At 47.8% G+C, this 24,912-nt stretch overlaps 1 protein-coding gene across 1 annotated transcript in view; it reads left to right on the top strand.

The window, feature by feature from the left end:
• The first annotated feature begins 1,751 nt into the window (after positions 1 to 1,751).
• Positions 1,752 to 24,912, top strand: part of DUS1L (dihydrouridine synthase 1 like) — a 45,127-nt gene continuing 21,966 nt past the window's right edge. The window contains exons 1-7 of the mRNA XM_075349736.1: positions 1,752 to 2,139; positions 7,197 to 7,305; positions 10,553 to 10,603; positions 10,696 to 10,808; positions 10,880 to 10,962; positions 11,311 to 11,414; positions 12,462 to 12,606. Coding sequence (XP_075205851.1) covers positions 1,903 to 2,139; positions 7,197 to 7,305; positions 10,553 to 10,603; positions 10,696 to 10,808; positions 10,880 to 10,962; positions 11,311 to 11,414; positions 12,462 to 12,606 — 842 coding nt within the window. The 5' untranslated portion in view covers positions 1,752 to 1,902. The remainder of the gene's footprint in view (positions 2,140 to 7,196; positions 7,306 to 10,552; positions 10,604 to 10,695; positions 10,809 to 10,879; positions 10,963 to 11,310; positions 11,415 to 12,461; positions 12,607 to 24,912) is intronic.

Below are 24,912 nucleotides of genomic sequence, written 5' to 3'. Positions count from 1 at the left end.
ACCACCGCTGCAGTTACGGGGCACATGGTATGCAGCAGCAAGTTGTTAACCCCTCCGTGGGCAGGGATGGTGGCCCCGGTGGGCTGTTGGTGCAGGGAGATGGGCGGCCGGAGGGCACTGGTGTACTCACTATTAGAATGAAACACTCGAGTCTCTGGTAAACCAAGATGATGGTGGTCGGTGCCCGCAGCCGGCTGCAGTCTGGTGCCCCACCCGGTTGGTGGTCTCTGCCTTTCTCCTGCACCTGTTTTGTGATGTTGGACTACCTGGGCTTGCAACTTTCAGGAGTCCGCTCCCCGGCTTGATGTGGCCAAAGGAGCCCGTTTGCCCGCAGACGCTGGCCCGTGGGATCTCTGAGCCTTGGCGATGGCTGCTTATCCCCCTCGTTGGGCTGTTGTCTTCTATGAGGGACCTCAAGTCCAGACCGCAATCAGTTAATTAACTCAGTCCAGTAGCTTCTGGACCTCGTTTCAGGGTCTGAGTACCCCCCTTGTGCTCCGGTTTCCGAGTCGGTTCCCCGGGTCGGTACCGGCGGGCCACTACCCTGTCCTGGTCCACCACGGTTCCAGTGAGCCGTCTTCCTGGCTCTTGCAGGCAGAGGCCAAAGGTGCCCGGGCTCCTACCCTGGCACCTGTCAGTTAGTTGCAGACCTGACACACAGGCCTGCTTCCACTTTTCTTCAGCTCCAAAACTAATCTGTCTCTTTTTCCCGCCTCAGGCTGTCCGAACTCCTCGGTGGGCGTGGCCAACCACCTGGCTCTGCCCCCTGGTGTGTCCATCAAGCACTGAGGGGGTGACTAGGGTTTAATGTGGTTGGCTGCTGTCACCTTGTTAGGGGACTGGTGTAGTGCAGGGGCTCTATCTGTGACACCTGGCTGGCCAGGGCGTCACAACATGGCTGTATTGGGAAAACTATATGACATTTCTAATTGCGGGTATTTGATATTATTATTATTATTATTATTATTATTACTACACCTGCTACATATTGGGATAGGATCTTGGATCTGGGAATAACCCTTTAATTTTCAGCAGCTGGACTGTGAGCTCTGGTGGCTGTCAGTATTGGATATTTTGCTGGTGGCATGGCTATTGGCATTTGCGATTGGTGCATAGGAAGAAATCGCTGGTTGGCAGAGTAATGGAGGCTTTTATGGGTGGAAGTGGTACAGGTCATATTTGATTAGCACATAGTTATGAGAATCTGTGGCTGGCGGTGTACTGGGCGCTCTCTGACTGGCACAGTACCCATTACAAGAGGCCTCACACGACGTCATCATGACATATAGGGCCAAGAAGGTGACAAATGGGCCCCGGAAATGCCAGGCTGAGGATACCAGCCACATGAGGCTTGGCTGCGACAGAGGACAGGACCTGGGGGCAGAATTGGGCACCTTTTTGTGCATATCTATAATGCAGACATCTGAGGCTGCTGGTGTCATAGGGCATCTGTTGTTGGCATTAAGCCATGGAAGAATCTGTGCCAGTCTTAAAGAGAGCTTGATGCTACTCAAAATGTGACTAGATTTCCTCATCCTTGTCCAGCTAGCACTAATGATTTCTAGCAGATAATAACTCTATGTCAGGTTTGCATCAATATCAATATCCGGGACCAGGATAAATGCAGCAGTAACGATAACGATATTAGGGAACTAAGAAATCTCTGCTTTATAGAGAGCGGAAGTATTAGGAAGCATTAGTGCTGCGCTGTGGGGAAAGAAGTCAGTGACGGACCGAGCGGAAGTGCCATGCTTACTGCCGGAAGTGGCCGGGTCTTTGCTCGGAGAGGAGCCGAGTGCCGGTGGTTGGCATGTGAATGCTGCCGGCGACGCTGGCTGGTTCGGGAGGGTGAGCTGAGTGGTCCATGCCGGCCTGTGGCACCGGAGGCTGGTAGCACACAGCATGGCTAAACAGCAGGGCATGGACTTCTGGAGAGAGACCCTGAAGGGAGCTCGCCATGTGTTGGCTCCTATGGTGGATCAGAGTGAGCTGGCATGGAGGCTTCTGAGCCGGAGACATGGTGCTGAGCTGTGCTACACCCCCATGCTCCATGCCCAGGTGTTTGTACGGGATGCCAACTACAGGAAGGAGAATCTGTACTGTGAGGTGTCTGCGGAGGACCGACCCCTTATCGTCCAGGTAGTGCCCCTATGCCCCACGCTACGCTCTGCCCCGGAGGAGTTCATCTCCAGACCCACAATGACCCTATGCCCCACGCTATTGTCTGCCCCGGAGGAGTTCATGCCCAGACCCACAATGACCCTGTGTACCACACTATGCTCTGCCCTAGAGGAGTTCATCCCTGTACCCTCAATGCCCCTGTGCCCCACGCTATGCTCTGCCTTGGAATAGTTCATCCCCGTACCCTCAATGCCCCTGTGTACCACACTATGCTCTGCCCTGGAGGAGTTCATCCCTGTACCCGCAATGCCCTTGTGCCCCACGCTATGCTCTGCCCTGGAATAGTTCATCCCCGTACCCTCAATGCCCCTGTGTACCACACTATGCTCTGCTCTGGAATAGTTCATCCCCGTACCCTCAATGCCCCTGTGTACCACACTATGCTCTGCCCTAGAGGAGTTAATCCCTGTACCCTCAATGCTCCTGTGCCCCACGCTATGCTCTGCCCTGGAATAGTTCATCCCTGTACCCTAAATGCCCCTGTGCCCCACGCTATGCTCTGCCCTGGAATAGTTCATCCCTGTACCCTCAATGCCCCTGTGCCCCACGCTATGCTCTGCCCTGGAATAGTTCATCCCTGTACCCTCAATGCCCCTGTGCCCCACGCTATGCTCTGCCCTGGAATAGTTCATCCCTGTACCCTCAATGCCCCTGTGCCCCACGCTATGCTCTGCCCTGGAATAGTTCATCCCTGTACCCTCAATGCCCCTGTGCCCCACGCTATGCTCTGCCCTGGAATAGTTCATCCCTGTACCCTCAATGCCCCTGTGCCCCACGCTATGCTCTGCCCTGGAATAGTTCATCCCTGTACCCTCAATGCCCCTGTGCCCCACGCTATGCTCTGCCCTGGAATAGTTCATCCCTGTACCCTCAATGCCCCTGTGCCCCACGCTATGCTCTGCCCTGGAATAGTTCATCCCTGTACCCTCAATGCCCCTGTGCCCCACGCTATGCTCTGCCCTGGAATAGTTCATCCCTGTACCCTCAATGCCCCTGTGCCCCACGCTATGCTCTGCCCTGGAATAGTTCATCCCTGTACCCTCAATGCCCCTGTGCCCCACGCTATGCTCTGCCCTGGAATAGTTCATCCCTGTACCCTCAATGCCCCTGTGCCCCACGCTATGCTCTGCCCTGGAATAGTTCATCCCTGTACCCTCAATGCCCCTGTGCCCCACGCTATGCTCTGCCCTGGAATAGTTCATCCCTGTACCCTCAATGCCCCTGTGCCCCACGCTATGCTCTGCCCTGGAATAGTTCATCCCTGTACCCTCAATGCCCCTGTGCCCCACGCTATGCTCTGCCCTGGAATAGTTCATCCCTGTACCCTCAATGCCCCTGTGCCCCACGCTATGCTCTGCCCTGGAATAGTTCATCCCTGTACCCTCAATGCCCCTGTGCCCCACGCTATGCTCTGCCCTGGAATAGTTCATCCCTGTACCCTCAATGCCCCTGTGCCCCACGCTATGCTCTGCCCTGGAATAGTTCATCCCTGTACCCTCAATGCCCCTGTGCCCCACGCTATGCTCTGCCCTGGAGGAGGTCATCCCTGTACCCTCAATGCCCCTGTGCCCCACGCTATGCTCTGCCCTGGAGGAGGTCATCCCCGTACCCTCAATGCCCCTGTGTACCACACTATGCTCTGCCCTGGAAAAGTTCATCCCCGTACCCTCAATGCCCCTGTGTACCACACTATGCTCTGCCCTGGAAAAGTTCATCCCCGTATCCTCAATGCCCCTGTGTACCACACTATGCTCTGCCCTAGAGGAGTTCATCCCTGTACCCTCAATGCTCCTGTGCCCCACGCTATGCTCTGTCCTGGAATAGTTCATCCCCGTACCCTCAATGCCCCTGTGCACCACACTATGCTCTGCCCCGGAGGCGTTCATCCCTGTACTCGCAATGCCCCTATGCCCCACCCTACGCTCTGCCCCAGAGGAGTTCATCCCTGTACCCTCAATGTCCCTGTGCCCCCCGCTATGCTCTGCCCTGAAGGAGTTCACCCTGTACCCGCAATGCCCCATGCTGTGTTCTGCCCTGGAGGAGATCATACCCGTACCCACAATGCCCCTGTGCCCAACACTGCGCTCTGCCCTGAAATAGTTCACCCCCATACTCCAAATGCCCCTGTGCCCCATGCTGGGCTCTGCCTTGGAGGAGTTCATCCCCGTACCCACAATGTTCCCGAGCCGCACTCTGCCCTGGAGGAGGTCATCCTCGTACCCGCAAAGCCCCTGTGTCCTGCCCTGGATTAGGTCATCCCCGTACCCACAATGTCCCTGTGTCCTGCCCTGGAGGAGGTCATCCTCATACCCGCAAAGCCCCTGTGTCCTGCCCTGGAGGAGATCATCCCCATATCCACATTGCCCCTTTGTCCCACGCTGCGCTCTGTCCTGGAGGAGATCATCCCTGTACCTGAAATATCTCTGTGCCCCATGCTGTGCTCTGTCCTGGAGGAGATCATCCCTGTACCTGAAACATCCCTGTGCCCCACGCTACGCTCTGTCCTGGAGGAGATCGTCCCTGTACCTGAAACATCCCTGTGCCCCACGCTACGCTCTGTCCTGGAGGAGATCGTCCCTGTACCTGAAATATCCCTGTGCCCCACGCTACGCTCTGTCCTGGAGGAGATCGTCCCTGTACCTGAAATATCCCTGTGCCCCACGCTACGCTCTGTCCTGGAGGAGATCGTCCCTGTACCTGAAATATCCCTGTGCCCCACGCTACGCTCTGTCCTGGAGGAGATCGTCCCTGTACCTGAAATATCCCTGTGCCCCACGCTACGCTCTGTCCTGGAGGAGATCGTCCCTGTACCTGAAATATCCCTGTGCCCCACGCTACGCTCTGTCCTGGAGGAGATCGTCCCTGTACCTGAAATATCCCTGTGCCCCACGCTACGCTCTGTCCTGGAGGAGATCGTCCCTGTACCTGAAATATCCCTGTGCCCCACGCTACGCTCTGTCCTGGAGGAGATCGTCCCTGTACCTGAAATATCCCTGTGCCCCACGCTACGCTCTGTCCTGGAGGAGATCGTCCCTGTACCTGAAATATCCTTGTGCCCCACGCTACGCTCTGTCCTGGAGGAGATCGTCCCCGTACCCACAATGCACAGTGGTTTCTAGGCCGCCAGTTATCTGTGATCGTGGCATGGTGACCACGGATGTACGCTGCCATTACTTTTCTAGACTATACGCATTACCCAGAATATGTACTGATTGTCTGATGGGGATTGTAGTGTCAGTGGCCATCCTATAACTACACAACAAGTGATGCAACCAGCTGCTCTACTCCACACTCATATTATTCCCAGTTGTTTTAAAGTTGACTTTTTTTTTTGTTTTTTGTTTTTTTTTTATGATAAAAGGATCCCTCGTATTAAGGCTATGTGCACACGTGTTTTTTTTTTTTAATTAAAATCAAGGGAAAAGCATCCCAGCAGTCTGTGAGAATCCTAACTTGCTGTGCACACGCTGCTTCTTTTTTCCTTGCAGATTTTGTTACTGAAAAAAGCAGCATGTCACTTGTTTCTGCTTTTTTTTGTATTTCTATAATTCCCTGCAATGCTTTATCACTACAGTGTATTATATCGCAGCACTTTACCTCGCATACCGTGCATACAGCCTGGTGTGGCTCTCCGTAGCTCAGTAACTCGGGGTCGTCATGGTGACGACCCAGGGATACCGTGGCAGCTATCGGGTTCCTGTGATCGGACTACATGGACCAGATCGCCAGGGAGAGGTAAGAGATTCCCCTCACTGCCTCCTGAATGCTGTTCGCAGCATTTAGGGGGTTAAACTACCGGGAGCGGCACAGGCACCGCTCTGGGCAGTGAGAGCGGGGTCCCGGCGGTAACATCAGCCGGAGACCCGGTGGATATCGCTGGAGTACAGCGCTTGAACCTCCGCGATCGCCATGACTAAATAAAAAGCACAAAAAGCAGGAAAAAATACATATGAAAAACGCGCAAACGCAATAAAAAAAATGTGCTTTTTTCTGCTGCGATTTTCCTGCCAAAACAAGCATTTTATGTGCAGGAAAGAAGAACATAAAAAAACAACGTGGGCACATAGGTGACCATAGACATTATGATGAGTGTGCCCTTACCATCCAATGTGTTTGGGGTTGTTATGTTATGGATGTCGGAACAAATAGGGGTCAGACATTTGCTTCCAACATGCCCAATCCTGTAAGTGCAGATGAGCCGCCCCTGTGTAGCAGCACCCTGTTCCCTTCTCCCCATCGAGAACACAAGCATGCTCAGACATCAATGGAGGCTGCCTGGGCACGGCATCCGCCCGCTGCTGGGATAGGGCAGCTTTGTTTGCTAGGTGTACTAACAGTTCAGCCCCCTACCATTGTGTTCTGGTTATAGGTCTGTTTCTGCTTGCTATCTGTGAATGCATGCAATGCTTTTCACATCAACCCTGTCCCGATAATTTCCAACTGACAAAGCTGTACAACTTGGAGAGTTCTTCTTCTAAGGAACACTATATACTGTAGAAGCTGCCTTTGTATAGGCCGGGGTTTAAACCTCTGCAGAATATTTCAATTTATTGCTAAATATTTATTTTACAATGCAATCCAAGGGGATTGCTTATTTGTAACAGTGTGCAATGTGCACGCTGTCAGGATTCTCCTTTAGTTCCAGTGCAGGTGGGCGTCCACATGTCCGTTCAGATTTGGTTTGCTTTCTTGGAATTGCGCTGACTACATTCTCATCTGCTTCTCTCAATGTTGTATCATAAAGTATTATTGTTACACTCCCTCCATATTCATCTTCCACCAATTATGTGATTTGCATATTTATGTTTCCAGAGAAATTTCTTTTGAGTTAATGCGTATGGGCTAATATAGTTTGATTACTCCACACTTGGAGCATGGGAACCGTGTCCCACTATTTCCAAACCCAGCTGATGCTTATCATTGAAGGGAGTCCTCTGTTCTCTCTGTGGCCATGACTAGTCCCCTTGTCTTCATATTGTTTATTGACTTTTGCTTTTGTCTATTTTTCTTTTTAGTTTTGTGCGAACGACCCTAATGTGTTTGTCCAGGCAGCGCTGCTAGCACAGGACTATTGTGATGCCATTGATCTGAACCTCGGCTGCCCACAAATGATTGCAAAGAGAGGTATAGTGTTACATCAAACTTCAGGGCATTGGAGGTTGGCTGAAAGATGTGTTCGGTTTTCAATAGTGGCTACAAAACAGGGGATAGATTCAGGGGCGGACATATCATTGGTGCAACCTGTACGGCCACACGGGCCCAAGAGGTAAGGGGGGCTTTTTCTACCTCCAAAGCAGGTGGAATTGTGCATTTTTATGAGCTTTTGGGCTACAAAGGGACCATAAATTGTTCTTACACAGGGGCCCTTTTCTGTCTGTGTCCTTTTCCGGAAGGAGAATCTGTACTGTGAGGTGTCTGCGGAGGACCGACCCCTGATCGTCCAGGTAGTGCCCCTATGCCCCACGCTATGCAGCTCTGTGTCATGGCTCTGTTCGGATGCCTTATTGGTCATTCCAAAATGCTCTTGCAGGGGTTGAACCTCTTGTGGTGCTACCATTGTTCTCTGGTTTCAATCTGCCAAAGTAGACGATTGGACTAAGCTAGGGTGCCCCTGATAGGGCATGGCTCACTTACCTTTGTGGTAGAAGCCTCCTGGGTCATACGCCACCAAGAATCTGTTCTGCTGTTCCATAGGGCCGCTATTTATCTTCAGTCCACATCTTTGGGGAGCTCTTACCTGTCCACTGATGGATGCATGTCTTAGCAGAAGGGGACTACAAGAGGTAGTGGCTCGAGTGGTAACCTAAGGGATTTATTGTTCCTTCTGTAATACTGTTATTAGTTTTTCCAATCCAGAGACCTCTTTAGGGCATGCCTTACTTCTTGTGTCCCCCCAAATAAGTGTCTGAGATATGAGGAGTGTTTGATAACCGTAATATCTTTCTTGTAGCCTTTATTGTGGATACAGCACCCTCCCTCGTTTTTTTTTCTTGGCTTTGCTCGTCCTACTGCTTTTGTAGTAACTGAATAGTTGGGTGTTGTCCGGCCACTTGTAGGCTGTTGGGGAAGAGCCAGCTTTTTTTCTAAGCGGTATTCATAGTGTAAGCCTCCAAGTGGCGGGATATACCCATGAACCCTGTGTCTCCCAATGATAGCTAGGAGAATGAGATTTTACGGTAAGTACCAAAAATCCTCATTTATTGTTTCAATTTCATTATAGTCTCTTCTGCTTTGAGCCTTCTTCTAAAAATGTCACCACTTTGAAGGCCCTGTATGGCTAAAAAGTGAGAAAAAAATATACAGTCAAGTGTTGGCACCCTTTAGATTGCTACAGAAAATTGAATATTTCTCCCAGAAAATTATTGCAATTACACATGTTTGTCATAGACATGTTTATTTCCTTCATGTGTATTATGTGGAACAACACAAAAAAAATAGACTGGGAAAAAAGGCACATTGGACATCATTTCTTACAACTCCAAAAATGGGAAATGGTTGGCATCCTCAACTTAAAATTTGGTTGCAAATCCTTTGGAATATATAACTGCAGTCAATGACTTCCTATAACCATCAGCAATAATAATAATAATCTTTATTTCTATAGCGCCAACATATTCCGCAGCGGTTTACAATTCAGGAGGATCCTATACAAACAAGTAACAGTTATAGAAGATACAATATTTAAAGGGAAAAAGGCAACCCTGCTCGTGAGAGCTTATAATCTACAATGAGATGGGGGGGTGGCAAGGTACAAGTGCTTATTTACAATGACAATCCAGCCATCTCACGGAAATGGGGGATAGATAATGGCTTCCTGGACCAGTTGGCCAGTGCAAGGTTTTTACACCTCTCAACTGGAATTTTGGACTTCTTCTTTTGCAAACTGCACCTGGTCTCCCATATTTGTTGAAGTATGATTTCTCCAAACAGCATTATTAAGATGTCTCCACAGGTGTTCAATGGGATTTAGATCTGGACTCATTGCTGTTACTTCAAAACTCTCCAGCGCTTTGTTTCTATCAGTTTCTGGGCGCTTCTTGAATTATTCTCCTGGAAGACCCATGACTTAGGATGCAGACTCTCTTTCTGACACTGGGTATTACATTGCAACCCAAAGTCCTTTGGTAATCTTCAGATTTCATGATGCCTTCCACACAGTCAAGGCACCCAGTGCCAGAAGCAGCTAAACTGCCTTAAAACATCTTTGAACTTCCTCCATATTTGACTGTAGGTACTGTGTTCCTTTTTCTGTAAGCTTCATTCCGTTTTCAGTAAACAGTAGAATGATGTTAACCAAAGAGCTGTATCGTGGTCTCCTCTGTCCACCAGATACTTTCCCAGAATTATTTTGGTTTACTCAGATATTTTGGCAAACTGCAGTCTAGCTTTTTTATGTCTGTCAGCAGTAGGGTGCTCCTGGGTCTCCTGCATAGCGTTTCATTCAAATATAAACTGATAGCTAGAGCAAACACTTATGTACCCTGAGCCTGCAGGACAGCTTGAATTTGTTTGCAACTTGATTGGGACTGCTTATCCACTATCCAGGCTATCCTGCATTGCAATCTTTCATCAATTTTTGTATGCGAACCACATTTAGGCAGATTAGCTGCAGTGCCATGGTTTATAAACGTCTTGATCATATTGTGCACCATGCACAAAGGAACGTCAAGATCTCTGGCGATGGACTTGTAACCCTAAAATTGTTGATATTTTTCAACAATTTTGTTTTTTAAGTCCTCAGACAGTTATATTCTTTCTGTTCTCCATGCTCAGTGTGGCTCACACAGACAGGGCAAAGATTGAGTCAACTTCTCCCCTTTTTTTTTTTTTCAGGCTTCAGGTGTGGTTTTCATTTTGTCCACACCTCTTGCCACACTTTAGTTTGAATGAGCATCACATGCTTGAAACAAAGTTGGTTACCCACAATTTTGGAAAGGTGGCAACAATTTCGCTTTTGTTTTTTTTGTTTTTTTTTTTCTTCGTTTTTTTTTTTTGGTGGTGTTCCAATACACACAAGGGAAATAAACATGTAATTGCAAGAATTTCCTGGGAGAACTATTTCATTTTCTGCAACAATTTCAATGGTGCTAACACTTTTGTCCATGACTGTAGTCTGCATTAGTCCAATTGAAAATGAATAATGCAAAGTTATGCGTGCAGGACCATCGCTGTGTTCCCACCAAGCGATTCCATTGGATTAGTGGGGCTTCCAACAATTACTTCAGTTGAGACTTGTCAATAGGAATCCTTACAAAAAGGACAACCAGTTTACTGGTCACTATTGGCCCTTATATTCAGGATATAACACATTATGCCATGCACTGCTACATTCTGTAGCTTCTCCTAAACGTGCCTTTGTTCCATTGACCAGGTCACTATGGAGCATTTCTACAAGAAGAATGGGAGCTGCTGGAGAAGATGAGTAAGTCTCTGTAGAGTAATGTGTCATTAGTGGTCTGCAGCTTTTTTTATTTCCTATCTCGGGATTTCAGCTTTTCTTTAATTTGATCTTAGTTTGGCTGGCGCACGAGAAGTTGTCTGTCCCCATCACTTGTAAAATCAGAGTTTTCCCTGAGATTGAAAAGACTGTCACTTATGCCAAGTTACTGGAGAAAGCCGGGTGCCAGGTGGGTATTTGATACACTCCAGACAGCCAAAGCAGTCTATCTCCTTGGCCCCTTACAAGATTCTGTTTCAGCTCCTCACAGTTCATGGCCGCACCAAAGAGCAGAAAGGTCCTCTAACTGGAGTTGCTTCATGGGAACATATTAAAGCTGTAAGGTGAGTGTATAAGCACACGTTCCATTTCTGGCAATACAAGGTAAAATGGACCGAGTCCAGAACTTGTGTACACTGGATGTCCTAGGTCCACATACTTGGGTCACCTGTGACACAATGTTGTCCCTGTCCTTGTTTCCCTCCATTTTTAATTATTTTTCTGTCTCTCACCACCACGTGATTTTTGCACTTCCCTCTGAAGCTTTCCACTTTATCCCATTTTTTTATTAACCTTTCCCTTCTTTCTCTAACATTTTGTTTTTCTCCTGGACACTGTATGGTATTTCATTCTTGCTTATCACTATGGCCAGGTTTAATTTCTGTTGTGCTTACTCATTATCTAAAATATAGAAATGCTGTAAACATCCCAGTTTTTGCAAATGGGAATATCCAATACCTTAGTGATGTGGAACGCTGTATTCAAGAGACTGGAGTCCACGGAGTGATGAGTGCAGGTTGGTTCCTTTTGGTCAGGCCTGTACAATATTTTATTTGCTGTCTTTTGGGGTTAGTAATTAAGAATACTACTGTCATATGAAAACATATATAGCATGCCTTCCAAGAATTGAGACCTTACATCTCAGGACCTACTGGTCAGCTAGCATTTATTCTGTGTCGTAGAATGTGGTTTGGTGGTGGCTTAACCACCCAAAAAGGCCCCTTTTATCTGAATCCTTCTGAGATGTGTTACTAGATACTACTCATGAATGACATGCACTTCCACATCATATGGACTCACAATAGGAAGCTGGTGCACACTTTTACCTTTTGATAATATGCACTTGAGACAAGTGATCAAAATAAGTTTATTGGTAGGGTGTCTTCACTTATAGATGCTCTAATTTTTTTTATTACTCTTGTCCTTTTTTTTTTATTACGCTTGGCTATTATCTGGTGCTACTCAATTCTAAGTTCTGCCAATGATTTGTTGTCTCCTCATATCTGCTGGGTAGCATATATGGTTTGCATGTATCATGGATGTATCCCAGTTGACAAGAGTAGACAATTTGTTTTTGGCACCACTCACCTCCTCATGCAGACACGAGTGGTGCCTGTGAGCGAAATACACTCCTACGGTATGTCTCTTGAACCCTAAATTATAAGATTTGTTTTACGAGCGCTAGGGAAATCAATACAGCACACAACCTAGTATGATGTAATCAAAGAATTCTCCTTTATTGGCACATGTGACCAGTTAAGGTCACAGACAAAGGACAAGTTCCCTCTGAACTATGCACCAATAAAAGCAGTAGAGACGTGACCCGAAATGTGAAACTTCCCCTCCCACCAGCGTTACCTGCTCACCATGACATCAGCGTTAAGTATCAGATGGATATCACAGACTCAAAATGGATTCTGATCTTTCACAAGCCATTCCCCAAAATACCTACTTGTACAATAATTGGTCCAAAAATATGTTCCCTCATCAGTAGATCCAGTTTGGTTGTGTCTATGTTGCTGAGCTAGACTGTTATAATTACTCATGGGTGGTTTTATTTTAGAGGGAAACCTTCACAATCCAGCCTTGTTTGAGGGGAAGAGTCCCTTTGTGTGGGAGATGGCAGAGGAGTACTTGGAGCTTGCTCAGCAATACCCATGCCCTTTGTCTTTTGTGCGGGCACATCTTTTTAAACTTTGGCACCACACGTGAGTATTATGTTCTGGTGTATACTTTCAAATCTACCTTTTAGCATTCTAAAACCTGCCATTAGATTCATGCTGGTTGAGCCAGGAGCAGCATGAAATATGAAACAAAGCAGTTTGACATTCTGGCCAGGGAGCGGAGGGGGGAGCCCTGGATAGTCCAGCAAGGCTCTTGGCTGACATCTCCCTCACGGCTCCAGATAAATTGACAAGTCTCGCCCATGTGTGGAGCAGAGCGGTGGAGAAGCCAGAGAGGAAGGGGGCCACATCGGACTATCCGGAATCTCCCTATGGTCCTGCAGCATTTCTAAGTAAATTGTGTAACCAGGCTCTGAATTATGCTGCCTTTGGTTCAAGCAGAATGAATGACCGGTTCCCTCTAAGCTGTTTTTGGATATATCATTCTGTGCAGTCTACCAACCTGCATAGACAGTGATTTACTGCTGTCACCTGATTTCACAATACAAATTCATTTTTTCTACGGATGAGACAGGTGGACTTACTAATATTTATCAGATAATCATAAGTACACTAACTTTATCAGTTCTAAGAGACCTATATAATTGAATTTTGAAATCTGGTGACAGAGCCTCTTTAAAATGGTAACGTGCCGACCTCCCACAGCACACACTGGAGGGCTGCCTTCTATTTCCTTATTAAGTATAATCGGTTAAAATGTATCCATATTGAGTTTTACTTTAACCCTTTAACCGCCAATATGCTTTTTAACAGTGGTCATTGAAGGGCATTATTTCTTAGCTCCGCTTTTTAATGGTGCTGAAGAATTACTGTATAATGCCACGTAACACTATCAAATCTCGTGAGTGACAGCTGTAGATGACAGCAGACACCCGCAGGCATTGACTTCAACTGGTTTTGAAACCAATCGGAGCTGATTTAACTCTGGAATCCAAGAGGTTATTTGAGGCTTAAAAGACCACTCCATGGCAGGATCGTCCCCGTGATTATAGTCGCAGGTGCCGATCATTGTCATGATACTGTGGGGTCATCTGATGACCCCAGAGTACTGTGGCCTCTAAGATCCAGCTATAAGCTGAGTCTTACAGCCAGTCAGTAAGTCACTGACCGATCTCATGTGCTGTTATACACGAGTACAGCAATAGATGAGACCAGTGATCAGAGTAAAAAAAAAATGTCCCATAGTGGCACAAAGTGAAAAAGTAAAGTAAAACAAAAAGCGCACACAGATTACGAAACCCCATTTTGCCACTAAAAACAGTTTTTTGTGTGTAAAGCAGCAAAAGCCTAGAAAAAGCAATGCAACTTTGGTATCGCTGTAACCGTACTGATTTTTACCGCACAGTGAACCACTAAAAAAGTGTATTCCTGTTTTTTGTTCATTCATCTGAAAAATCTGAATAAAAAGAGAAAAAAAATGTTTTGTTCCCCAAAATGGTACTGAGATATCTCAAACTCATCTCGCAAGAAATAAGCCCATTACACAAACCTGTTCACCAAAAAGCTAACAGCTCTCAGAATACGGTGACAGAACAACTGTTTTATTTAAAAAAAAAAAAAAAAAAAGGCATTATTACTGTGTGATAGAAGCAGAACATAAACAATATAAATTTGGTATTACTGTAATTGCAGCGACCTGCAGAATAAATCCCGCCCCATCACTAAGACCGCACGGTCAACTGCAAAAATAAAAAAAACTATTACTGTACTGCTGTCTGTTTCTTCATTCTACCTTCCAAAAATCAGAATAAGGCTTGGCTGACATTTATCCTACGCTCTTCGCCTAACACTTACGTTGGGGTTTCTCTGTAATCACTAAAACCGCGATTCAGACAAAACCCTGTTGGAACCACTCACTGTAATGAGGCAGATGGAGACACTTTGGACTCCGTCTGGTCTCTGTTCCTGCTTGGCAGTGTCCTATTATTTTAAAAATGTTTTTAACGCACAAATGTTTCATGACCACAGCTCTGTGCACGCCTAAAAAGATGGACACCAGCAAAACGGACACCAATCGGAATCCAAGGTGTCTCCATCTGCCTCATTATTAGAGTGAGTGGTTCCATCCCAAGTTTTGTGTGAATCACATTTTTAGGGTTTTACATGGAAACCCCAACGTAAGTGTTAAAGAATGTGATCCCAGCCTTATACTGAAAGCGATCAAAAATGTTCTACACCCCAAAATATTACCAATAAAAATCCTGATTCAGCCCCCACTAAGGTCCGTCATCTGTCACTGAAAATATCGGGGGGAGGCGCTAATGGAGGCTAAAATCTGTTCAAACGGATTCTGCGTTCTAAATACAAAGTCGCGCTCTTTCCCATCTGATTCCCACCATGTACTCAATAGTAGTGTGCTGCCAAATTTGGTATAAATTACATAACTAACTGTCCTATGCATTTTCTCGTGTGCGGTGCGGAGTCCGGTGTGCGTGTGCGGTGCAGAGTCCGGTGTGCGTGTGCGGTGCAGAGTCCGGTGTGCGTGTGCGGTGCAGAGTCCGGTGTGCGTGTGCGGTGCAGAGTCCGGTGTGCGTGTGCGGTGCAGAGTCCGGTGTGCGTGTGCGGTGCAGAGTCCGGTGTGCGGTGCAGAGTCCGGTGTGCGTGTGCGGTGCAGAGTCCGGTGTGCGTTGCAGAGTCCGGTGTGCGTGTGCGGTGCAGAGTCCGGTGTGCGTGTGCGGTGCGCGGCTGTTATTTGCAACGCTGTAGTGATAACAGGACAGGGGCTGGGGCAGAATACTGACATGGAATGTGTGTGCAGGGGGCGGGCAGAGAGCGAGGCTGGACAGTGAGGCTGGGCGGTGCCAGCTGTGACTGGGAGGTTTGGCACAGGAAGTGGTCAGTTTGCTAGAGCTGAATGTAAACAAAGAGCTGCAGAGAATAAAGGGTGAATTCAAGAGGAACAAAAGTTAGAAAACAAAAAATAACAATGTAGGGGTGTTTTATATGACAATACAGCACAGATTAGCTTACCAAAAATTTGAGTTTGTCGGACAACTCCTTTTTAAAATTTTATTTTCCTATTTTCCTCCTCTAAAACCAGCGTGCGTCTTATGGTCCGGTGCGTCTTATAGTCCGAAAAATACGGTAATAAAAGATGTGTGCTTCTGCACTTTTAAGGCTGGTTTCACACTACGTTTATTTAACATCCGTCCATAACGTTTTTTTAGCGGAAAAGCGGATCCAGTGCAAATGCGTTTTCATTTCAATGCATTTGCAATGGACTCGCGTTAACATGCGTTCACCTGCGTTTGCGTGTGTTATAGTGCGGATCCGGTGACTTGCAGTTTTTTAACATGTTTCAAAAACGCTACTTGTAGCGTTTTTGAGCTGCGTCCAAATACTGCAAGTCACCGGATCCTGACTAAACAGCACGCGAACGCAGGTGAACGCTGGCGTGCTGATAGACAGGATCCTGCTTTTGTACTGAGCATGCCCAGAAAGTACTGAGCATGCCCAGAACCAGTCTCGCGTGATCTGTCTCTCTCTCCTCCTCCCTCCCTCACCCTCTCTCTCTATCTATGTCTTTCCCCCTTCCTCCCCTTCCTCTCTCTCCCACCTGAGAGCTGCGGACACTCGTAACCAAGGTAAATATCGCGTAACCACTTCTCTTAGTTACCCGATGTTTACGTTGGTTACGTGTGCAGGGAGCCCGGCTCCTAGCAGCTGCAGACACTCGTAACCAAGATAAATATCGGGTATCCAAGGCCGATGTTTACCTTGGTTACCAGTGTCTGCAGCTGTCAGAAGCCGGCTCCCAGTCTAGTTCCCCTCACTCCCGATCACATGACTCCAATGCCCGCCCCTAAACATCCAGTGCAGGATCCTGCAAAATAACAGATGCGTTTGCATACGTTTTTTGCTGTAAAAGCAGGATCCGTATTTCTGCTAAAATAACGTTTTGAACGGATGTTAAATAAACGTAGTGTGAAACTAGCCTAAGTAATAAAAGCTGATATCACTTAATGTAAATGAGCTCTTCCAGGCTATGGTGCGGATGCTGCCTGGAAGATAACTGACTCCAGAGATTTTTTTTTTTTTTTATAAAGGGAACCTGTCACCAGTTTTTTGCCCTATAAGCTGCGGCCACCACCAGTGGGCTCTTATATACAGCATTTTAACATGCTGTATATAAGAGCCCAGACCGCTGTGTAGAACATAAAAAATATTTTTTAATACTCACCTAAACTGGTCGCTACGGTGGATGTGGCTCAGATAGGTGTCTTCGTCCTCCGGAGCTGGTGCCGCCTCTTTCGGCCATCTTTGTCGCCGCCTCTGTCGTCCTTCTGAAGCCGCGGTGCATGACGCATCTGATGTCATCCACACTCACCGGCATTCCGGTCCTGAGCAGGCGCACTTTTATCTGCCCTAAGCAGGGCAGATCAAAGTATTATAGTGCGCATGCGTGGGACCGGCGAGTGTGTATGACGTAGACGCGTCATGCACGCAGACTTCAGAAGGAGGACGAAGATGGCCAAAAGAGGCGGCGCCGGCACCGGAGAATGGAGACGCCCATGTGAGCCACATCCACCGCAGCGACCAGTTTAGGTGAGTATTCTAAAGTTTTTTTATGTTTTACACAGCGGTCTGGGCTCTTATATACAGCATGTTAGAATACTGTATACAAGAGCCCGGTGGTGGTGGCCGCAGCTTTTAGGGTAAAAACCTGGTGACAGGTTCCCTTTTAAATATATGGGGTTTTGCCAGTTTGAAACACATTCTTTGTAGCTCTCTGAGCTCTGCTTTATTGCAACAATGTTGTAACCCTGTCTGCCTGTGAGATGGAGGATGAAGCTGAGAGGAGCCTGTAGATGTTAGTTAGAATCACTCACAATGCTGCAGTGAGAACACAGAGCAGCCATCACACAGGTAACACCCCTTTTATGTAAAATACGCTCTGGAGGCGGAGTTATCCTCCAGGCAGCATCTGCCCCTTAGCCTGGATGAGCTCATAGCTTTTCTTTTTTTCTTTTTCTTTTTTTTTTTTTAAGCATTCCATAACCTGTATGACCATATTAACAGTTTAAAAGGGTCAAAGTGGTGACAGATTCCCTTTAAGGGGTTAAACTGTGAATATTATTGTTTATTTGTAGAGCACCATTGGTTCTATGTTGCTGTACAATGAACAAGAATAACAGTGGCAGACTGGTACAGAGGGAAGAGGACCCCTAGTGGGCATACAGTCTATAGGGTAATGGGGATGGAGACCTTAGGATGGAAGCAAACAAAAAAAGGTTATCAGCTCACCATAGGAAACATGTATTAGTCCATTTGATGTTGCTCATAAGGACAGAGTTGAAGGTAGATCTACATCGCTAGCATCCACGGGATCAGAACAACAAGGAAGATGAGATCCAGCAGCAAAGTAAAACTCGTCTTTATTTGAAGTCGTTAAAACATGGTGAAATAAAAAATTATGACACCGGGTGTTACCGAATTTTTTTTCTTTTACCATGTTTTAACAACTTCAAATAAAGCCGAGTTTTACTTTGGTGCTGGATCTCGTTTTCCTTGCAGTAGGTTGGAAGGTTGCCACAGCTTTGATGGTGGTGACGTGACTGCAGCGTCAGCTGTAATGAGCCCATAAGGAGATGATCTGCAGTCTCTCCTGACTTGTCTGTTTGGAATGAAAGGGAACCTCTCACCTGTAGGGCGTCTGGTGTAATGAGTGTTGCAGGACTTGACCTAGTGCCTCCTCGTTTCTTGCAATCACAGTCCTCCTCCTTTCTTCATGTGGATGATGCATCCTATGATATCCACACAGTGTCCTCCATTGCGCTCCTGCGCACGTGCATTTCTGTCTGCCCTACTGAGGGCAGGACAATGTATTGTACTGCTCATGCATAGGCGGTCTTTGACCTTTCCCCTCAGTACTTTGCTCTACCCACAGCAAGGCAGAGACACGTTTGCATGTGCAGGAGGACACTGTGTGGATGACATAGGACGCATCATCCACACGAAGCAAGGAGGAGGATGGCTATCACAAGAAATGAGGAGGCGCTGGGTCAAGTCCAGAAACATCCATCGGACCAGACCGCTCCGCTTGTGAGTAGGAGACAGGTTCTCTTTAACTATTTGGGAGCACCTATTGGTATAATCTTGTCACTTATTTGGTGTTCCTTTATGAATTAATAGATAATGGGATACTACTATCAGAGGGCTGTGTCTTTGCACAATCAGGTTCTTCATACATTTCCAGACAGGACAACAATGGCACAATTGACAGCATAAAAAAACCAAAAATGACCCCTAAAATGCTATTCCATGGGGTTTACAAGTATTCCCTAAAATGATCATGTTGGGAGTGGTGGCACGTGTTCTCCTGCTGACAGTACTAATGAGTAGGTGAGATTCCCAGCCTGTCAGTCTTTGCCCTGATATCAGGGTGACATCTGTGAAGCGTGACTGATGTGGAGAATGAATTGGTCCTGGACGGCTCTCGCTGAATTGACTTTTCTAACATATCTGGTAACACTGTTTTTACTGTAGTGATATTCTTCACAGAAGACTCTAGGGCAATGCCTGAGGCAGCCATCCCTGATTGGCCATGCCAGACTGTAAAGGGATATATTTCCAGGTGGAATGAGAGAAGAATGGCATAATGCAAAGATTTGAGAACATTTGCTTCGGATTTATTAACCTCTTATATTACAGAACTGCTGTTGATATCTTTGCATTGACCCTTCAGTATTGATTTATCCGACCCGTCCATCAGCCATGGCTGTATTCTTTGGCTGCTGGATGAAAGACCTGATAACCACCTCATCTTTCGATTAGCCAGCCTGCCACAATGACGATGTTGCAGTATGATGCACTTGTGATGTCGCACCAGCCCAAGTTATCAAAAAAAGAGCTGCTGATGCTATCACATAAGAAGCCATTCCCAAGGATCCCGTCCAGCGACCATAGATTGTTGTGGCCCTTGGGACCGGGTCGTGCAAATCAATTAATCAATTCACACCACCTCTACCGTGCACTCTTGAGGGGTCCTCAGCATGGCTTATATCAGACAGGCTGAATTTTAGGATCGCTGCTAAAACTTTCTCCTGATGACTAAGATGCTCGGGATTTTATTGGAATTCTGTTAAGCTGTTTATTCTAGAAGACATTAAAGGCGCAGTTCCCCAGAGTATCCCTCACACCTTTTGAAATTGAAATGTAGACTTTTTCCTTTCCCGTGGATGTAGTAATGAGGACTTGTGGCTGTATTCATTATGCACAGCATAATACTCCGAGCATAGAGAGAAACCCCAAGAGCCATACTGTGTATGCATCAGCCTTCTCCTCTTGAAGTATCATCATCTGAGAAAAGTTAACCACGTATGATTTCTCCAGGCATCCAAGTGCGGACATGAAACAGTCCTACTGTCTTACGGAGAAACAGTGTGGTGTACACAGGTTGTGAAGTGTCTGCACCCCCCCCCCCCCCCCCCACCCAGCTTACGTATTTTGTATATACTATTTCTTTTATTTCTGGGGTGGCTGTACATTGGATAGGTGTAGACAGGTTTTACAGTACATACTATGGTATATAATAGGGTAGAAGACTATTACAATATACATTACTGCATAAGTGACACACTAGTTCAGAGGGAAAAGCGCCCTACCCCCAAGGGCTTACTCTATACTAGGCAAAGGGGCAAAGAAAGAGTAGGTTAGGGTAAAAGCTTCTCTTACTTTAGTGACAGTAGGGTTAGGTCCTGTTTACACCACAGTTCTGGATTTTGCTTGGGGGGGGGGGGGGGGTTTCCATCTAAATCTCCCTGAATAAATGGGCTTTAGATGAATTCCCAATGGACTACATTTCTGTATATATGTTAAAAGGCGTATGCTTTCAGAAAAAAAGTAGTGTTCTTTATCTGGAGTCCGTGTGAACACCATTTTTAGGGGGATTTAGGCAATTCCCCTGAACTACCGTATTTTTCGGACTATAAGACGCACTTTTTTTCCCCCCAAATGTTGGGGGAAAGTGGGGAGTGCGTCTTATAGTCTGAATGTAGGGCTGCGGTCAACGAGGGTGCTGCGGTGGAGCGGGTCATCGGGGGCATGAGCAGGCTGTAGCAGCGCCTGCCGTGACCACGTGGGCCCGCTCATTACATATGCACGCCCATCTCTCAGCGCTGAAGCCGGCACTGATAGGTGGGCGGGGGGTGCGCGCATATTAAACAGCCGGCTGTGATCACCCCTGGCAACTACAGCCTGGAGTGATCATGTGCGGCTGTATTCACTGCTCCCCGCACATCATTATCGGCGCGGGGGGCAGTGAATCAGTATAACTCACCATTCCCCTGCAGCACCGCGATCTCCTCCTGTCTGCCGGCTGCGCTGTGTGGAGACTAGCGGTGCTCACAGGGATGACGTCATCGCTGTGCGCGTGTCCACACAGCCGCGCTGGCACAGACAGGAGGACATCGCAATGCTGCAGGGATCGTGGCCGGCTCCACTCAGTAGGTCCCACAAGACCAAAGTCAGTGCAGGCATCCATCAGGAACTTTTAGAGCACTTCATGCTTCCCTCTGCCGTCAAGCTTTTGGGAGATGGAAATTTCATTTTCCAGCAGGACTTGGCACCTGTGCACACTGCCAAAAATACCAATACCTGGGGTAACACCCACCTTATCACTGTCCTTAATCGGCCAGAAACTCGCCTGACCTAAACCCCATTAAGAATCTCTAGGGTGTTGTCAAGAGGAAGATGAGACACCAGACCACCAATGTAGAAGCAACCTGGACTTCCATAACACCTCAGCAGTGCCACAGGCTAATCGTCTCCATACCACGCTGCATTGATGCAGTAATTCATGCAAAAGGAGCCTCGACCAATTATTGAGGCATTTACTGTACAGACTTTTCAGTAGGTGCCAACATTTCTGAGTTTAAAATCATGTTTTCAGTAGGTCTTATACAATATTCTAATTTTCTGAGATAATGACTTTTGGGTTTTCATTGGCTGTAAGCCATAATCATAAACATTAACAGAAATAAAGACTTGAAATAGATCACTCTGTGTGTAATGACTATATATAATATATATGTTTCCCTTTTTGTATTGTATTACTGAAAAAAAATAACTTTTTGATATTCTAATTTATTGAGAAGCACTTGTATATAAAAAAAAATGTGTACCTTTTTTTTGTGAAGTGAGTTTTCAGATTGCTTTTCAAGGCTTCAAAGGTGGGGGAGAGTCTGTTATAAGTGAATCTGTCAGCAGATTTTCTTTATCGTTCCTTTGGGAGACCCAGACCATGGGTGTTTAGCTTCTGCCTCCGGAGGACACACAAAGTACTACACTTAAAAGTGTAGCTCCTCCCTCTGAGCTTATACACCCCCTGGTAGCCAGTCCTAGCTAGTTTATTGCTTTGTGTCAGGAGGCATACATCCACACATGCATTCTCATCTGATTTGTTTGACTTTTGGAAAGAGTTTGAAGAAAAGCGGGTCCATGTCTGGACTCCCGGCATGTCCCTTCTCACCCCACTGTGTCGGCGGTGTTGTTATGGTTGATTTACAAGGCTGCAGCCTTACATGCCGCGCTCATTCACCATCCCTTCTGGGCACTGGCTTGAAGTGGGAGCCAGCACAGTCTCCATGCCTGGCAGGAGTCCGGTCTCCATCCACAGCCCCTTGAGGATTCTGTTGGACCGGAGCACTCATCCCCAGGGACATGGCCCTGCGTCTCAGCAGCTAAGTACCTGGGACGTTTATGTTGGGGGTCCCGGTTCTTTATTGTAAGGGGAGAGTATGCTGTATGTGATTGTTTTAACTTTTCCGGCGGGTTCTCTAGCTTTTGCCTGAGAACCGCGCCGATGGTGCCTGCTTGTCTGCCTCGCCGCTTAAATTTAGGCCCCGGCTTCGCCGGAGGCCTAGTTTCATTTTCCTGCCCTCGCATGTCACTCATGCAGAGGGACAGGTTCGTCTCCTCCCGGCGGCCGTTCTACGCAGGGGAGGGACACTCCCCACTGCTGGGGCGTCCCTCCTTCCCTGCAGGTCTCTATAGCCCTCCAGTTCCCGCTCTTTTATAGGAACGCCCTCTTCTCAGGCAGAGTTCACTCTGCTCTGGGACATCCTGCATTCTGCATCTCTGCTGAGGTGCTGCGCACTGGGGGACCGGGCTTCGGGATCTGGAGGGCACACAACTCCGCGCTCAGCGGTCTGGTAAGCCACAGCCGGTCTCCGGTTGTGGACCTCTGTATATTCTCCCTGGGGTTCATTCTCTGCAAAGCCCCCACTCCAGCAGCATGTCTCACACAAGGAGCAAGGCTCCAAAGCTTTATTCTGCATGTAAGCTCCTGCTGCCTGAGCCGAGCACCTATCCACATTGTGATGTCTGCTCTAACTTGGCGGTGCCACAGCCTGGAGTCTCACCCCCAGTGGTCTCTCAGGCTGCTGCTGCACCTGTGATTGAACCCCCGGCCTGGGTAGAGTCCTTTTCTAGGTCCATATCCCAGTCATTTGCTGAGTCCATGGGGCTTTTGTCCAGGACTTTGATGAATATGCATCAGCCCCCCTCACAGGGTGCCTCTAATACTCTTGACAGAGAGGACTCCTTTCCTCTGACCTCCGTCCATCGGAGCTCACGGAGGATTCATCATCTGATCCCAGACCCCGTCCTTCTAAGAGAATGCGCAGGGTTTCCCCTCCCCATCCCACGGCTCTGTCTCAAGAGCTGACTCTCAAGATGAGGAGGATGCCCTCACTGGGGGCTCGGAGGCTATGTATCCCATCGATTTCTCTGAGGGTGACTCAGATCTTAGTGATTTGATTGCTTCTATTAATTCTGTGCTGGATCTCAATCCGCCAGTGTCAGAGGAGCAACTCTCTTTGGCGGAAAAGCATCAGTTTACCGCGCCTAAGAGAGTGAAGAGTGTGTTCTTTAACCACTCCAGTTTTCAGACCGCTGTGACCAAACCCAGGGCCTGCCCTGACAAACGCTTTCCAAAGCGTGGTTCTGATGACCGGTTTCCATTTCCACCTGAGGTGGTCAAGGAGTGGTCTCACTCCCCAAAGGTAGACCCTCCGGTGTCTAGGCTCTCGGCCCGGACCGTTGTGTCGGTAGCTGACGGCACCTCACTTAAGGATTCCACTGTCCGTCAGATTGATCTTCTGGCCAAATCTGTGTATGAAGCTGCGGGGGCCGCGTTTTCCCCGACTTTTGCAGCAGTGTGGGCTCTCAAAGCCATCTCTGCTCTAGAGGAGATGCATTCCCTCACCAAGGAATCTATGCCTGAGATGGTTACCTTAACTGCTCAGGCTTCAGCTTTTTCATCCTCTGCCATGTCTGCCATGCTAGAGGCTGCTCACCGCACTGCGGTGGCTTCAGCTAATTCTCTTGTTATCCGCAGGATTTTGTGGCTTCGAGAGTGGAAGGCATATGCTTCTTCCAAGAAGTTTCTTGCTGGGCTCTCTTTTGCTGGTTCACGGCTGTTTGGTCAACAGCTGGACGAAATCATTAAAGAAGCTACTGGCGGGAAGAGTACTTCCATGCCACAAACCAAGACCAGGAAACCCGCCCAGGGTAGGAATCAATCGAGGTTTTGTTCCTTTCGTTCCGCCAACTGGTCATCCTCTAAGCCTTCCGCCTCGTCCGCTAACTCAGCCAAGGATCATAAATCCAACTGGCGCCCAAAAGCGCGTCCGCAGAAGACCGCAGGAGGTTCTGCCACTAAGGCAGCTTCCTCATGACTCTCGGCCCGCTCCAGCCACGTCCTTAGTCGGTGGCAGGCTCTCCCACTTTGGCAACGCTTGGTTAAACCAAGTCTCCGATCAGTGGGTGAGAGACATCATATCTCACGGCTACAGGATAGAATTCTCTTCCAGCCCTCCAAACAGATTTTTTCTCTCAACTCCCCCCTGCTCCAAGGCCGCCGCCTTCTCGCAGGCCGTGGCGTCCTTGCAGGCAAACGGAGTGATTGTCCCAGTTCCCGCTCAGGAACGGTTCAGAGGTTTTTACTCAAATCTCCTCCTAGTTCCAAAAAAGGAAGGTACCTTCCGGCCCATCCTGGATCTCAAGCTTCTCAACAAGCATGTCCGGGTGCGGCATTTTCGCATGGAGTCTCTGCGATCAGTCATTGCCTCTATGACCCAAGGGGAGTTCCTGGCGTCCATCGACATCAGAGATGCCTATCTACATGTGCCAATCGCAGTGTCACATCAGCGTTGGTTACGTTTTGCAATAGGAGAGGATCATTTCCAATTCGTGGCTCTCCCCTTCGGGTTAGCCACGGCCCCTCGGGTATTCACCAAGGTCATGGCGGCAGTGATTGCGGTCCTGCACCTCCAGGGGTTAGCAGTGCTTCCTTATCTGGACGACCTTCTGGTCAAGGGTACATCCAGC

The sequence above is a fragment of the Anomaloglossus baeobatrachus genome, chromosome 5 (assembly GCF_048569485.1).
Source record: "Anomaloglossus baeobatrachus isolate aAnoBae1 chromosome 5, aAnoBae1.hap1, whole genome shotgun sequence".
In the NCBI taxonomy this organism is placed as follows: Eukaryota; Metazoa; Chordata; class Amphibia; order Anura; family Aromobatidae; genus Anomaloglossus; species Anomaloglossus baeobatrachus.
The sequence above is the reverse complement of the archived record's forward strand: the minus strand, read 5'-3'. Positions and strand labels throughout refer to the sequence as shown.